We start from the raw sequence: 15879 nt of genomic DNA, 5'->3' as shown, positions 1-15879 counted from the left end.
ACATGGGAAATATTCGGCCATTGGGTAATTCGCTGCAATAATAACAATTAAATACGTGAATCTATGGTTCAGTGCATGCACACTCGCTTACGCGCGCACTTAGTACAGTCATGTGCATGTCCGCCGGACGGTTTTTGCATAGCTCCGGACACGATTGCATATGCAAAAGGATCCGGAGCGGACAGTATTGCATGGCGGACACAATTGCATCTGACACTGGTCTGCGGGTTATTGTTGTTATGAGGATTATTTGCGGCAGTGAGGCAAATCAGGATAGTTCTGAATTACTTCCAGAACTTTTACAATTTAAATTCAACTCTAATTGTTTCAGAGCCCCAAAAATGTACTCACAAAATAATATTCCACAACTTCACACTGTTTTTATGTATTAATAATGTATAAGTTTTATTTCGTTCTGCAATAACTTTAAAATAATTAGTATAATAATTACAGGTAATTTATATAATTTACATGACCTTGAACTTCTAATTTACATGAGCTTCTGTTGAGTTTTGTTGCAAAATATCATATCATTCACAGAAGGGCTGTTTTTATTTACATTTTTCCCCCACACAGAATATTGTTTTTACTGTTGCTGGTTGGAAAACTCTTAACTGGGAACCATTAAAAAACAATGGGTTGTTGAAGAGATGGTCATTCGTTGATTTGTAGCAGAATGGTTTATTAAAATTTACCGTTTTGTTTTCAAATTACTCTATTTCAGTTTATTTTGGCTTACTTTTAAAAACAAAGGCAACTTTATTGCATTTTCCATACACAATTTTGCAAATCTTGTTTCTTTTTGTGCTAATTGTTTACAATAATTGGTCACACTGGTTGGGCTACAGGCAGGAGAATAAGTAGTCTTGGTGCAAGATGTTGTTCTTCATTATCACTCAATTTAATCACGATTCCCTGCCCCACACTGCACATCAAACAAGTTGCAATGTGTGCAGCAAATGGTTTTATGGTTTTACTAACTCAACAAAAACTTCTTGCACCAAGACTAGAGAACGAGGAGAGTCTGGAAAGGCCGCATGAGTTAACTCATAAAGATTGAAGTAGGTATCCACTTAAAAATAGGAAATATACAATACTATGATACTAAGTAAAACTGACGAACATGTAAACTCAATACGGCAATGCACAGGATACTAAATAAACAAATCCACAAACTTACATGTAATTTCAGATTTCAGCTGTTCAACAATGTTACCAGTTTTGATTTTCAACAATAAAATAATTTTGAAACTGCCGTTTTAAAAAGTGTCTGTTTTCTCCTGTGTGGTTAAAGTGAAAACTACGACAATATGAATAAAGCTAGGTACCCCAAATGTTAAAAAATATAAACAAACTGCAACACAATGTATGCTTGCTGCTCCTCACTTTTGCTTCCTTTTTAACTGTTTAGTCTCAAGGAGTTCTATCTCACAAAACGGAGACATTTTCAATTATGAGAATTGTATACAAAACTTTACAGTAAAATTTGTCTTTGACTTTCAAAAAACAAGTTTAAAGTTGCAAGACTGTAGCTCTAATTTCAAGTCATCAGTAGGTTCCTTTTTATACAAATATTGGAGGCATTTGAGTGAAATATGAATAATTATCGGATAGCATAATCACAAGGTGTAGGGGCAGCTCCTTATAATCCCTCCATGCAGACACCATTACCAACCTTGTCCACCATGTATCGACCTAGCCAGAACATCTGATTTCACACTTCGAGGCTCGCGAACAACGCCAGATACCAGTTAGGCCGGATATGGCCAGATGTACGTTGGTTGACTTGGTTGACGTTGCATTAATTTTACACAATGATTTGCAGTCAATGTACATTAACATGAATAAACAACGCTTCATGATGTACACAACATTGTGCCCATGTACATGTATGCTGCATGCAAATGATCAAAAATGCAGGCTGACAGTACATCAGCTCAGACTAATCATAAAACACAGATAAAAAGAAAAGCTTTCGTCACAGCTTTTTTATCCGATAAAATCATTAGGCCTGTAAGGCCAGTCCCAGTGTCTCTCATCACCTCCTCATTCATACTCGTGTGTCTGTTGCATATGCATATATTTATCATTACTTCCTCCACAGCAACCCCCTGATCTTAAGAGGAGGCGGTCACAAAATTTATCTCATTCATATTCATGAGTCCATTCATGCATATTCAGCACTACTTCCTCCACAGCAGTCCCCTGATCTTAATCGGAGGTGGATTTTTACTCATCCTGTCTTCATCCGTGGGTAAGGAGTCCAACTGGAGGTAGTCCATAACGAGTTGGACGAGGATCTCGATCTGTTCCCGGGAGGCTTTGTCCTTCCATTCTTTGAAGAGGAACGAGGCTAAGGAATCGGGGAGATGGGCGAGGACTAATTGGAGGCTGTCAAAGCTTCGGTTCTGCTCAATGATGTTGAGGAGCCAGTGGGAGAAGGCATCCCACTTTGTGATGCTCTTGAGAGAAAAAGAGAAGAACAAAAAAACAGAGTATGAAGGTAGTTCTGATGTAACTTAAGATGAGTACTTTGAAACAAGGAATGTTGTTGTAGCACTTAAAGGCACTTGACATCAAGTAATGGCATAGTGTAAAAAAGTGAAACGAAAAAATGTCGTCATAGCCCTGGTTATGCTCAATGATGTTGAGGAGCCAGTGGGAGAAGGCATCCCACTTTGAGAGGCTCTTAAAATAATTTTTTTTTAAAAGAACAGAAAATGAAGGTCGTTTTGATGTTACTTTCGGGATACATTGAGTAATGGCATTGTCTAAAGAGTGAAACAAAAAAGGGTGTCATTGCCCCAGTTCTGCTCAATGATGTTGAAGAGCCAGTGGGAGAAGGCATCCCACTCTGTGATGCTCTTAAGTGAAAAAGAAAGAAGAGTAGAACATAGAAGTTTGCTTAGAACTATAAGATCATTGTTTTGTATTGTATTTCACTTTGTTCCAAAACTGGAACAGACCCCATAACCCTGGGGAGGGTAACATCAGTATAATAATAAATAACAATGAGTGAAGAAGTCATACGGAATGGAGTGTTAACTTAGAACAAAAACATATATTGGTAAAGCCTAATCACACCGTTAGATTTCCTTTGAAAACAGTAAATAAAAAGACATATTTTGCAATTAATTAATTATAGCTTCATCAGGATGGTCCTTAAAAAAACTTGAATCTATCTTCCCTACCAAGAATTTCAAAGTTGTTGTCTTGATTAATGACATAAACCAACAACTCCTAAGGTCATTGTATATTGGGCAATCTAGCAGAAAATGGATTTCCGTTTCAACATCAAGGTGACAATGCGGGCAAATTCTTTGGCTTGACTCTAACCCAATATATCTTCCTATTTCAATAAGTAGCTTGTGCGAAGAGCATCTGAAACGGGCCAAAGAATGGCGAAAAGAGGGTTTATTAAGACAGTGTTAAATATAACTCAAACTCAAACTGGGTTTTGGAGATACAATGAAAACAAAATGTGTTTGGTATTCAGTAATGAGTAAAGTGATGGGACTGCACCTTTGGGGATACAAGCATGCCATTTGGCACTCAGACAGACTATGACATGAGAAAGATATTGGATTGTAGGGCCATCGCAGATTTGTACTTTCAAAACTACAGTTCAAATCTATAGCCCTATAGACGATGTGACCTATGTTTACATTCAAACCGCCCTCTGTTGACAAAACACTCTATACGTCATGTTTCGCCGGGCACTGAGTTGCGCAGTCACAGTAAGATTGCGTACACTTTCTAGCTGGCTGCCAAAACACAAAGGTTTTGCCCGGCGGTATGCGCGCGAATCATGTTATGGTTTTCGTGTGACGTCAGAGGTCACATCGTCTATACTTAGCCAAGTACATTTCCCATAACATACTCTGACTGTGCAACATCAAAGGCACATTACCCCCAAATACACATTGTCATCTTTACCGTCGCAGAACCATCCGTCGTTGAAAACGAAAAGTCCCTATTGTCCTCGAGTTGGGCACTTTGGGCTATAAAAGGTATTTTTGTTATAAATAAATACTAGTAATAATTTATTGAATATATTGAGCTTACTCCAGGACCAACCTGTTTGAGGGCGCATAATAGTAAAAAATAGTTTTTTAAAAAAAAAGTCCACTAGTGAAAACCAGCAAAATAGAAATCAAAGCCTTATTGACAAAAAAGGTGCATGAACGCCATAATATTGTAAAAAATAATGCAACTTAGGTACAATAAAGCAGTTTCAAAGTACACAATAAAATAAAAAACATTAAAAAAAAGACGGAGACAAAACTCACTGCACATTAAGCTTGGGCGATATCGATTTATTTTATTCACGATATATCGCCGACAATATATCGCGATATTCGATATAATCGCGATTAATGAAATTTGACATCATCAGTCTTCAAACTCCAAGTGACAGTTGTAGAAGAGACAGTCATAGCTTAAGAGAGGTGTTCTAATGACCTATTCTTCTGGTTTTACTCCAAACCTATGGGGTGCAAGATGTCTCAGCTAGCAAATACATCGCGATATTTAATCGATATTGCGATATATCGCGATTATCATGATATATCGCGATATATCGATATTTCGATTAAAACCAAATCCATCCGATATCCAAATCGTTTCCAAATTAATATCGCGATATTCGATAATATCGTGATATCGCCCAAGCTTACTGCACATCACCAAAATTAATATAAAAATGAATATGCTTGAAAGATGTTTTAGAAGTACATGTAGACTCCAAAGGCAACGCGTTCCTTTATGCCACATCAAAGATAGAATTGTTTGTTTCTTACCATGGCTTTTGTGATGAAGTTGTTCTCACCGGCATCACCAAAGAAGAAGTTCACAGAAATGGATGTTTCAACGGATGTCACCTGATGCCACCAGAAAGCAGGAATGTATAACCTGAAATAAAGACATGTATCAAAAACCCATAGATGGCGTTGTTGACCCATTTTACAACGTGCAGCGCACTGACAAGGGGACCCCATTTTGAGAGTCAAAATGTTCATACAATAATTGAGAGCCCCCCCCCCTTGCATTCAGCATTGTGCAAGGGGTTTTATTTTATAAATAATGTAAATTGATCTGATAATACTATGTTTTGAAATTAATGAGTAAACAAGCCACCTACAATGTATGTTGGACATATTAATTTGGATAAACAAGAATTGCACACAATAAACGTGTATGCGATATTGCGAATGTTGGCTAGAGTGTCGGATTGGAATATAGCCGATTGGCATATAAACAGTAGTTAACGTCACAGTGCACAAAGGAAAGGTTTAGACAAAAAAAGGGAGACTGTCAACATAGGGCTAGATGGCTCAGCTGGTAGAGCACCGGTACATAAATCCGGAGGTCGTTGGTTCGAGTCCCACTCTAGAAAAGTTACCTTTGTTCGACCCCAAAGTCACAAGATTTCACTCACATTTCTCCAGGGTTGACCTCTCCACAGTGACACGTCGACACCTCAAAACATGGATGCTCCTCCAGGTCTGGTTCATCACAGTTGACCTGGGCCTGTATGGTACGCCCCTTTGACCCCAATGGGTTAGGGTAGAGGGGAGCGGGGCTGCACCCATACAGACGGACTCTCTTGTGCCCGGTCAGGATTACCAAGAGTCCATCGTCTGGATCAAAGTGGCAATATTCTGAACACAAATAGACATAATGCATTATTTGGTTTGCAGTAACAACATGAGTGTTACTGTGTAGATTATAATTTTAGTGGATCAAGGGGACTTCCTGTTATTTAAAGGCAGTGGACACTATTGGTAATTACTCAAAATAATTATTAGTTCTAAAACTAGCATAAAACCTTTCTTGGTGACGGGTAATGGGAAGAGGTTGATGGTATAAAACATTGTGAGAAACGGCTCCCTCGGAAGTGCCATAGTTTTCAAGAAAGAAGTAATTTTCCATGAATTTGATTTCGAGACCTCAGGTTTAGAACTTGAGGTCTCGAAATCAACCATCTAAACGCACATAACTTCGTGTGACAAGGGTGTTTTTTTCTTTCATTATTATCTCGATGACCGAATGAGCTCAAATTTTCACAGGTTTGTTATTTTATGCATATGTTGAGATACACCAACTGTGAAGGCGAGTCTTTGACAATTACCAATAGTGTCCACTGCCTTTAACTTCACTGCTGCAGACTGAGTTCATAATTGAACCAAGAATGTGAGACATGTTGGTCTATTTATAGGGGCGTTCTGGGGTGGATTTCACAAAAGGTTGACTAGTCTTATCTCGAGTTACTCGTCCTAACTTAGAACTAGCCTAAGTTTTTCAACTCCTAGGACTAGTCCTAAAAATTAGGATTATCTTTGTTAAAATTTGAAGAATTACAGGAAAAAAAAATTTGCGTGGAAATCAACACCTCGATGTCCTAATTATACTAACGCAGAGTAGACTTTTGGAATTCGGGAGGCTTCTCAGTTCTGAAAACTACTACTTGGGCGGAAAGTAGGAGGGGACTTCTCGCATTTACTTCACTGTCGCGGAGTGAGTCCTTAGTGGGTCTCAACATTTTGACTAGCTAGTGCATCTATCATTCAAAAACACTTGGACGATTTTGAATGGTCAGATAGCAGGAGGGTTGACTTAGCACTACACTTGTGGAGTGTCATGGCCGAGTGGTTAAGAGCATCGAATTCAAGTTCTGGTGCGAATTCACCGGAGTGTGGGTTCGAATCCCGGTCGTGACACTTGTCTCCTTGAGCAAGATACTTTACTATAATTGCTTCTCTTCACCCAGGGGAATAAATGGGTACCTGCGAGGGTAGAGGTTGATATTGTGAATGAAAATCCTTTGGAGCGATATAAACTGTTGCCTAGGTTGTATACTCCCAAGGGAGCTGAGAAACATTAAAAAAGGGATGTTATTGGCCTTATGACCAGGGCACAAATGTAAAGCGCAATGATACGGTTATTGTGAAATGCGCTATATAAGAATTGGTTATTATTATGTATGTATTCACCACACGATAACTTATTGCAGACTGGCATAGTGAATCTATCATTCAAAACCACTCAGATATCAAATGGTCATACAGTAGGAGGGTTAACCTGTGAAATCTCGGCCACGTCTTACCATAGTGTCCATTGACTGCTATCCATAAGTAAGGGCCCATGTGTATCTTGCCGATGTAGTCTGGCATTGGAACGTCATCCTGGGGAAAGAATGTGGGTAGGGGGTCAAACAGTCATTATCAGTAAATTACAACTGCAACTGTATTTTGATGTGAACCCCTTCAAATACTCTTTAGATTTGTTTTCTGCAGTCACCCAGTAATACTTGTGACAAGCTCAAACAAGACAGATAGGGGACCAGTTGCTCTATGAGGCATGCCTTTTTGGCCAGCTGCCATACTTGAGGGTCTGCTTAGAGTAGATCAACCAACTACTAATTCTGAGTGTTGTCAGTATATGTCACATACACGCATATCCGCTGTACCCACAAGGTTTTGGCTACTTCCGGCCCAGAAGCTGGCATGTACAACATTTCAGCCATCTCTCTTAACACCGGTCTGCTGGCCAACAGTTAAAACACCAGAGGGGACCAGTCAAAATTTACTCAAAGTGGTCAGACTGGCTACTAAAGTGTTGAAAAATCTCCCTATTTCATTTGAAATATTGACCAGTGAAAAAGGTGATGGACTAGTGATCGACAAGTTATCTGGTCATGGACATGGTGTATGTGATTTATAATTTGGACCTTAATTATAGGCGCATTATCTGCTTTCATGCATATTCACTATAAGATTTTCGAGACGAACATTATTTGAGCATGTACACCTTTTTTTAACGCGAATCTCCTGAACAAAATTGCTTGGTGATTTAATCTTATTTTCTCAAAAACCTAGTGAAAACTAATGAAGCTGAAACTTATACAGGTAAAGTATAATTATATACATCTTCATGCAGTGAGTAAGGATTTATTTCTTGGCCTAAAAGTTGATCTAAAAAAGGTACCAAACCCTTTAAAGGCAGTGGACACTATTGGTAATTACTCAAAATAACTATTAGCATAAACCTTACTTGGTAACGAGTAATGGAGAGCTGTTGATAGTATAAAACATTGTGAGAAACGGCTCCCTCTGAAAGGATGTAGTTTTCGAGAAAGAAGTAATTTTCCACGAATTTGATTTCAAGACCTCAGAATTAGATTTTGAGGTCTCGAAATCAAGCATCTGAAAGCACACAACTTTGTGTGACAAGGATGTTTTTTCTTCGACGACCAATTGAGCTCAAATTTTCACAGGTTTATCACTTTATGCATATAATGAGATACACCAAGTGAGAAGACTGGTCTTTGACAATTACCAATAGTGTCCAGTGTCTTTAAATAGAAAATGAAAAATGAATAAATGAACAACCTCCAGCTCTGGGAATGTACTCTTGATGTTCTGCACAGCCAGGTAGGAATTCCGAGATCGGGCGTTACCTACTTCCAAATCACTGATGTAATCTCCCAATGAACTCTCCCGTATGTTGTATGCTTTGCCGATCTGTATTTGAATTAAAGACTTGTATCAAACATCATTCATTAATAAAAACCATTATAAGTGAGGGCTGATAACAAAAAGTCATGGCATATATTATTTATTTTACTATTTTTTTGAGGGGCTGAAACTTTTGCCCTTTATCAAGGTCGTTCCAACTCAAACTCAGCGTGAAAGTTTGATAGGTTTTCTGAAATTCTTTACCTATAGGTGAGTTAAATTCTTCATGGGAATGGGGGGAAAAAATAACAGAAATGCCCATTTTGTTTTAACAAAAAAAAAAAACATTTATTAAGGGGTGTCATGGTCGAGCAGATAAGAGTACCAGACTCAAGTAAGCTTGGGCGATATCGATTTATTTTATTCACGATATATCGCCGACATTATATCGCGATATTCGATATAATCGCGATTAATTAAATTTGACATCATCAGTCTTCAAACTCCAAGTGAAAGTTGTAGAAGAGACAGTCATAGCATAAGAGAGGTGTTCTAATGACCTATTCTTCTGGTTTTACTCCAAACCTATGGGGTGCAAGATGTCTCAGCTAGCAAATACATCGCGATTTTTAATCGATATCGCGATATATCGTGATATATCGATATTTCGATTAAAACCAAATCCATCCGATATCGAAATCGTTTCCAAATTAATATCGCGATATTCGATAATATCGTGATATCGCCCAAGCTTTGACTCAAGCTCTCGTGTTTCTGTTCAGCAAGTGTGGGTTTGAGCCCAAGTCATGACACTTGTGTCCTCAAACAAGACACTTGACCATTATTCCCGTTGCAATTAAAGCAATAAACCATTTATAATACTAAGCCAGTTGCGAGTCAGATTTGAATAATGTCTGGTACAATGACTCGCTTGGTTACAATGCAACGCTTACATTTGAAATCCTCAGACTATCGAGACAGTTGCTACGCCACGTGATTAGGGGCTAGCTTTTGTATAGCAAACTCCAGGATGAGTAAACCCTAGTACCATTGTGCCATACACATGGTAACATGATTCGGGGCAAGCTTTTGTATAGCAACCTCCAGGATGAGCAAACCCTGGTACCATTGTGTCATACACATCCATTCAGAATCGTGTATGGGTGTTCAACGTCTCTTACGTAACTACGCAAAAGCTTGCCCCTAATCACGTGGCGTAGCAACTATCTCGATAGTCTGAGGTATTCAAATGTAAGCGTTGCATTGTAACTAACTAATCAAGTCATTGTACCGGACAGTATTAAAATCTAACTTGCAAATGGCTTATTGTCTTTTACCTTATAATCCTGTTTACTGGTGTTCTGTCTGATGAAAGCTTTATTATGACCAGCTCTCTCTTTGATAGACTCAAGGCTCCAGGACGCCGCTGGCCAACTGCTCGCAACATCAGTGATTATCACTGGAGTATCTATCAAGCACAAAACATGTGATAAACATTTTTAGGCCAGGAAGTTCGCCTTTGAGAAAGAACAGAGTCTTTTCATTTAAGGGGCAAGTGAGGGAGAGGAGGACAAAGGAAGTCCTGGTCTGGCATCCGAGTCTGGACAGGTCGAAACATTGCTGTCCTGCACGTAGGACAGAGGTCAAAGACCTGTGGCGATCCCCGAAAGCAGAGGCATCCATCGTGGTACCCAAACAACCCGCTTGATATGACCAAGCCGAGCCAAGCCTTTTCTATTGAAAAATGTTAAGGTCAGGCATAATATTAAGCCCTTGGGAAAAAAGAAGGAAGATTTTAAAGAGTAGAAGGGCTGACCTACATGTACAAAGCTTTAGAACACTAGAAGAAGCGAAAATCAGACTAATGTACAAAAAGTGTATTGCCTGTAAGGTCTATTCGAACTTTATGAATATGCATCGAGGCCAAGAAAACGGGGCAACAGCACAGTAGCCTCTGTGTGATTCTAGGCCTGTTTTTTGTTATTGGAGAAAGAAATTAAAAAATAGGGAAGAACTTTGTCACACTTTCAGCTGAACTAAACAGCAAACTCTTTTTTAAAAAAATAACGTTGGTAAATCATGGTTCAGATTTCAAGAGAAAAGATTTGTGAAGTATTTTCAGATCATCCTCAAGGCCATGAACCTTCACTTTTGAGGCGGCACAGCAATTTTCCTCTGGTAAGGGGCACTGCTATATATGATAAATGAAAATGTGTACAGGAACCTTGCACAGGGCCCCACACAAAAAGCACAGAGCACCACTGCAATGGCTGTGGGTGCTAAGTTAATGAGTACCACGGGTTATTTCAAGGCCACTTTATTTATTAACATGTTTGTACCTTTCTGGAAGTAGTTGTTAAGGAACTCTTCCTTAGTGGGAGCAGACACACGGGCGATGTTGACAACCTTCTGCTTCCCACATGGGGACACATCACTCCCAGAGTCTTTCATTTCAACCTTTCAATTCAGCAGCCGGAAGGCTCGTCAATAGTGATCCACCTTACAGTTGATGGCTTTTCGCTTGAAAATTCAATTAAGAAAGTAAGACAAATGTTAGGTTTTCATATTTAGGCCTATGTTCTAAAATGAAATCTTCAAGGATTCAAGGAAATAATAGAGTTTGTAAACTTTCGAACTTTGGCCGGGATGTCGGTGGAGCAGATACATAAAGTGACCATTGCATTGGAAGCCCCTTATTGGCCAACATAGGGCCAACCAAAGAGGTCGTGATGATTTAATATATGCATGATCCGGGTCAATCCAAAATGGCCATGCTCAGATCAGTAAACATTGTGGGAAGTCGATTTTTCCGCTCCCTTACAGTTCCCTCCCTCCTCCTGTCCCGAATCGAAAGCTCCCTAATTTCCTAATATGGTAACTAAATCTCCAGCGGACAAAATTCCTTAGGACCTCTTTGACACCGGTGTCATATCATAAAGTGTCCACCGCTAAAAAATAAAATGGTCACATACATAGGGCCTAATTTTGGCGAGATTTAAAAAGAAAAGAAAAGAGATTTGCATTAACAAAATTAAAACTTTATAAAAAGAATCAGAAAAAAAGCAGACTCGTTATTGGCGTGAGAGATCCATCCTGGGTAATCTTCCGGTCGTCGCCACCAATTTATCCGCCGTTAATTAACTCCAAAACCACTGAATTTTTTTCTTACCTGAGAAGAAGGGTTAACGCATATATACATCCAGAAAAAAAAGAGAGAAAAAAAACGTAACAGTTTGTAAACAAAGGTCAAAATTGGGCCGTTTTCGACTCCCAGTGACATCGAACTCCGCCATGTTTATGTTGTTTGTGTGTGTGAGTGTTGTTGTTCAACGCTCCAATCAGTCGGTCAGCGTCCATGCGCAATGGAAAAAATCGCTAGGACTGATTCATTTCCGAAATGGGTACACTGAAATTATTTTGGGAAGGGAGGAGGGGAGGGAGGGAGGACGGAGGGAAATTCAAACAAACCACAAAATAACCACGTGCGTTTATGAAGGTAATGTTATGTTATAAGAATAGGCTGTTATGGTTTCAATACAATGACCGTCATTGCATAATAAGCAGGTTGACCTAGTCTACGGGCATGTACGGCGGGGGTATATCTTATTTTAGCCACCCAGCAAAAATAAGGGGAAATGAAGTCCAACATCCATGTAATGTATAATAATCCCTTTAAATTGCAGTTGGATGATATGGACATTTTGCCTTATTTGAACTTGGGGTCACCAGTTGCTTTTGAGTATGTTTTAGGTAAGGGATCATGTTGCATTATTAATCGAATATTTGTAAGGGACAATTTTCTTGGAAGTTATTTAAATTAATAAACGGTAATGTGTTGGTTGGTTAACTATGATTCTATCTTTGGATTTATTTGTCTGGCGTTTCTGCGGAGCAGTGCCTTAAAGTAGGGTAGTCGTGAGAGTTGTCGGGGACGGGCCAATTCAAAAACGTTTCGGTGGTTTATACAACAGCAAGATGTCACTGAGGATTTGGTCGAAGTGGTCGACCAGGGCATTCTGACGGCGCCACATGTATTCAGCCAACCGGAAACCGAAGCCGTCGGTAGAGCTGGTAGCGTGGGTGCTCGGCAGACTCCTCTTGATCTGCCACCACTGGCACTCAATATTTTGAGTATGAGCGCCAGTGGTAGGATCAACGAAATTTAAGGAGTGATTTACCGTGAGATGAGTAAAATTTTCCTGACTGAGGCAATCATATGCTTTCCAACAGTCCGATATGATTGTGGATCCAGCGGCCACATATTCCTTAATTAAAGGAATAAGGGTCGCTGAATCCCGCTTTGGCACCTCAATCAGGAAAATTTCCTTTGTCTCACGGCAAATGCCGCCTAACACCCACTTACCCTCAACCAAACGACCTCGGTTGTATTTCCGGCGACCGAATTTTGACTCGTCGATTTCGACCGTCATGCCCGGCCCACCAATCCCCTTGCTGCACCGTTCCTCGACGGCACGAAGACAAACCTCGCGGCAAAAAGTGAACCAGTCCACGACAGTTTTACTACTGGTTTGTTCACCTTCGTGGACTGATGTTTCTCTAATTGCCGCAGAGGTTGTCGCTCGTGCCGCCCAGTAGTAGGTGAGCTTGAGGATTTTTTTCAGTGACATCTTGCTGTCGCTAAACCAGCTGCCATGACGGATGCTGCAATTGCGAGACCGCTTCCGGCACCCCCGATGTGTGCACCGCCACGAGAACCCGTCGGCATGGTCCGTCTTCACGGACCATGTCAACGGGTGGCGGCAGTACCGGCAATCGGGGGCGTCGGCAATTAGTCCACGTTCTTTGCAGAACGCAATTGCAGCATCCGGCGTGGCAACAGTCTCAAACAATCTCTCAGCATTCCAAAAGGTATTCATGTTTCAACTTAGAAAGCATGACAAGATGACTTCAAGACTTCAAGAGCTTCCTTATATAGCCCAACAGAACAATTGGGAGACTTTCTAAATAATTACTCTTGGTGATTACGTGCGTCCTCGGTGGAACTCCCCTCGGGACTCATACTAGTGGAACAATCCAAAATAACCTTTCACGTGACTGATGCGTGAAGGAGTTCGTCATTCAGGACGGTATGAATATTCAACTTATGCAAAGCACTGGACAATCACAGCTTATTTTAATATTCATTTAAATTACATATTCATTATGACCTTTATTGACCCAGGTAATGGCAAACACATCTAGGACAGACAACTAAATTTGGTATCAACGCCTCGTAGCCCGGTGGGTTAGGCTATGGACTATTGAATGTATAGTAACTTGTTAACTCTGCTTTACAGGTTCGACTCCCGGTACTGCATTACATTATTTCAATGATTACTAACTATCCATTTCTTCCAGCATAGACACCAGATAGAGATACATGGAGACTGGATGAGAGAGAAGGCAGGATCGAGGAGAGAAGGGAGAAACGGGACCTGTAGACAAATCACGGGGTGTTTTTTTACATAAATTTTATAGGTTTTTAGTTTTTTTTTTTTTTTTTTTTTTTTTTTTTTTTTTTAACCGATCCCCTATAAAAACCACTTTTTCATCCTAGCCCAATCGATTGAAAACCTCCTCAGGTGCACAAAAAAAAAAAAAAAAAAAAAAAAAAAGTGCCGGAAGTTGGTGGCGACGATGAAATTAAGATTTAGTAAATGAATGTCATAAGAGATTCTGATTAATTGAATGGGAAAAGTTTCGGATAACTTTCCGTATGGCGCCACCACTTTTTCATACGATATGAAATAATACAGTATCTAATTTACCTCAATAAGATATCCCTTTTTGTAAAAATTTGTGAAAAAGTGGTGGCGCCATACGGAAAGTTATCCGGAGTACGTTTGTACAAACAACAAAGTGAAAGTAAAAAAGACTCATCATTGCTGCTTGTGAGCTAGACCGGAAAAATTTCCGAATGGCGCCACCATTTTTTCATTCGATATGAAATAATTAATATAGTATCTAATTTACCACAATATGAGATATCCCTTTTGCTTTTTGTAAAAATGAGTGAAAAAGTGGTGGCGCCATACGGAAAGTTATCCATTGAGGATAGTAGCAGGCACTTTTTGGCACGACACCAGCACTCGACTCGGCAGATAGAAATATTTTTCCTAACGACCCCTGCACAACAATACCTGCAATAAAATCATTTTCTATGTTTGCTAACCTGTTTTTTTCCAACGATCCTCAACAAAGTTACCGTACGTACGAACTCCGCCATGTATGTCGTCTAAAAAAATATAGGGAGGGCGCCACCCTTTGGCCAAGTTTACCTCAATGAAAACAAAGTTTATACAGGAGCAACGAACTTTGAAAAGGGGCAATGAACTTTTAGTGACCAACGTAAAGTTATTTCATGGAGGTTGCGCTGTCTTTTTTTATCAACACTTGAGGCGGGGTATATCATAAGTTCAACTTCAACGCCTCTCATATTATATTGCAAAAATTTCTATTGGACATTGTAGAATTGCAGGCCCGATTCTTCGATTCTTCACGGATGCAAACAGAGGCGATTGCCTCCGTGGCCCCCTGGGCCCGATTTCATAGAGCTGCTAGCTAAGCAAAAAAAATTGCTTAGCATAAAATTTCTGCCTCGATAAAAACCGGATTACCAACGAAATTTCCACATGATTTTCAGGAATCTGCAAACATCAGCTGAATACCAGTAACAAGCAATATGCAACAAATGGAAATCCGGTTGGCAATCCTTTTTTATCAAGGAAAAGATTTCATGCTAAGCAAATTTTTGTGCTTAGCAGCTCTATGAAATTGGACCCTGGTCATTGCCTCGGTAGCTCCATAGCAGAAATCTACAATTTCTTCAGGGTACCCTTGCCTTTTCTAAAACTCAGCATACAAGCTTGGAATTGGCTTGGGGTTTAGGCTTGGGGCTTAGGCCTATAGAGCAAGAATATATAGCCTGTAGGGTCAGATAGGGTTGGGGTTAGGGTCAGGACTGGGTTAGGGTTAGCCTACTCCTAGAACTATGCGGTTTCGTTCCGCTATCGTCTCCCGTAACGAAACTGCATAGTTCTAGGAGTAGGGTTGGCCCTGGCAGCCTTTCGTAGTGAACACTTTCGTAGTGAACAGCACAATGAAGAGTCCTATATAGGGCTAGGTTAGGGTCTGGATTTGCGCTTTGCAAAGGTTAATAAGAAAATTCAGATGAAGATGAATGCACTTCAAAAACAGAGTCAATCAATCACATCTTACACACAAAGAAATTATTTAAAATACACTTATAAAATATTTATTTCTCGCCAAAATATACAAAGGTTTTAAGTTCAACATTTTTATTTAAATGTGCCAAAAAAATGTAATATAAAAAATTAAATACAAAGTGCTTCACTGCATTGGTTCTATATGATAGCTCCAAATTTATCTGCCGCTCTCCTAGGCTCTAACTATTTATTTTTCT

General features: G+C 39.7%; 1 protein-coding gene across 1 annotated transcript; it reads right to left on the bottom strand.

Annotated features, from left to right (window-relative positions):
* Positions 1–395: 395 nt before the first annotated feature.
* Positions 396–14706, bottom strand: LOC117293749 (bifunctional peptidase and arginyl-hydroxylase JMJD5-like). Its single transcript, XM_033776175.1, has 8 exons — positions 14629–14706; positions 10796–10976; positions 9794–9924; positions 8391–8522; positions 7106–7184; positions 5438–5660; positions 4800–4911; positions 396–2462 (listed from the first exon to the last, which is right to left on the bottom strand). Exons 2-8 carry the CDS (start codon positions 10905–10907, stop codon positions 2184–2186), a joined length of 1068 nt encoding a protein of 355 aa, XP_033632066.1. The 5' UTR covers positions 10908–10976; positions 14629–14706; the 3' UTR covers positions 396–2183.
* Positions 14707–15879: the final 1173 nt, after the last annotated feature.

Source organism: Asterias rubens, chromosome 8, assembly GCF_902459465.1.
Source record: "Asterias rubens chromosome 8, eAstRub1.3, whole genome shotgun sequence".
In the NCBI taxonomy this organism is placed as follows: Eukaryota; Metazoa; Echinodermata; class Asteroidea; order Forcipulatida; family Asteriidae; genus Asterias; species Asterias rubens.
This window is presented reverse-complemented; position numbering and strand designations above follow the sequence as displayed.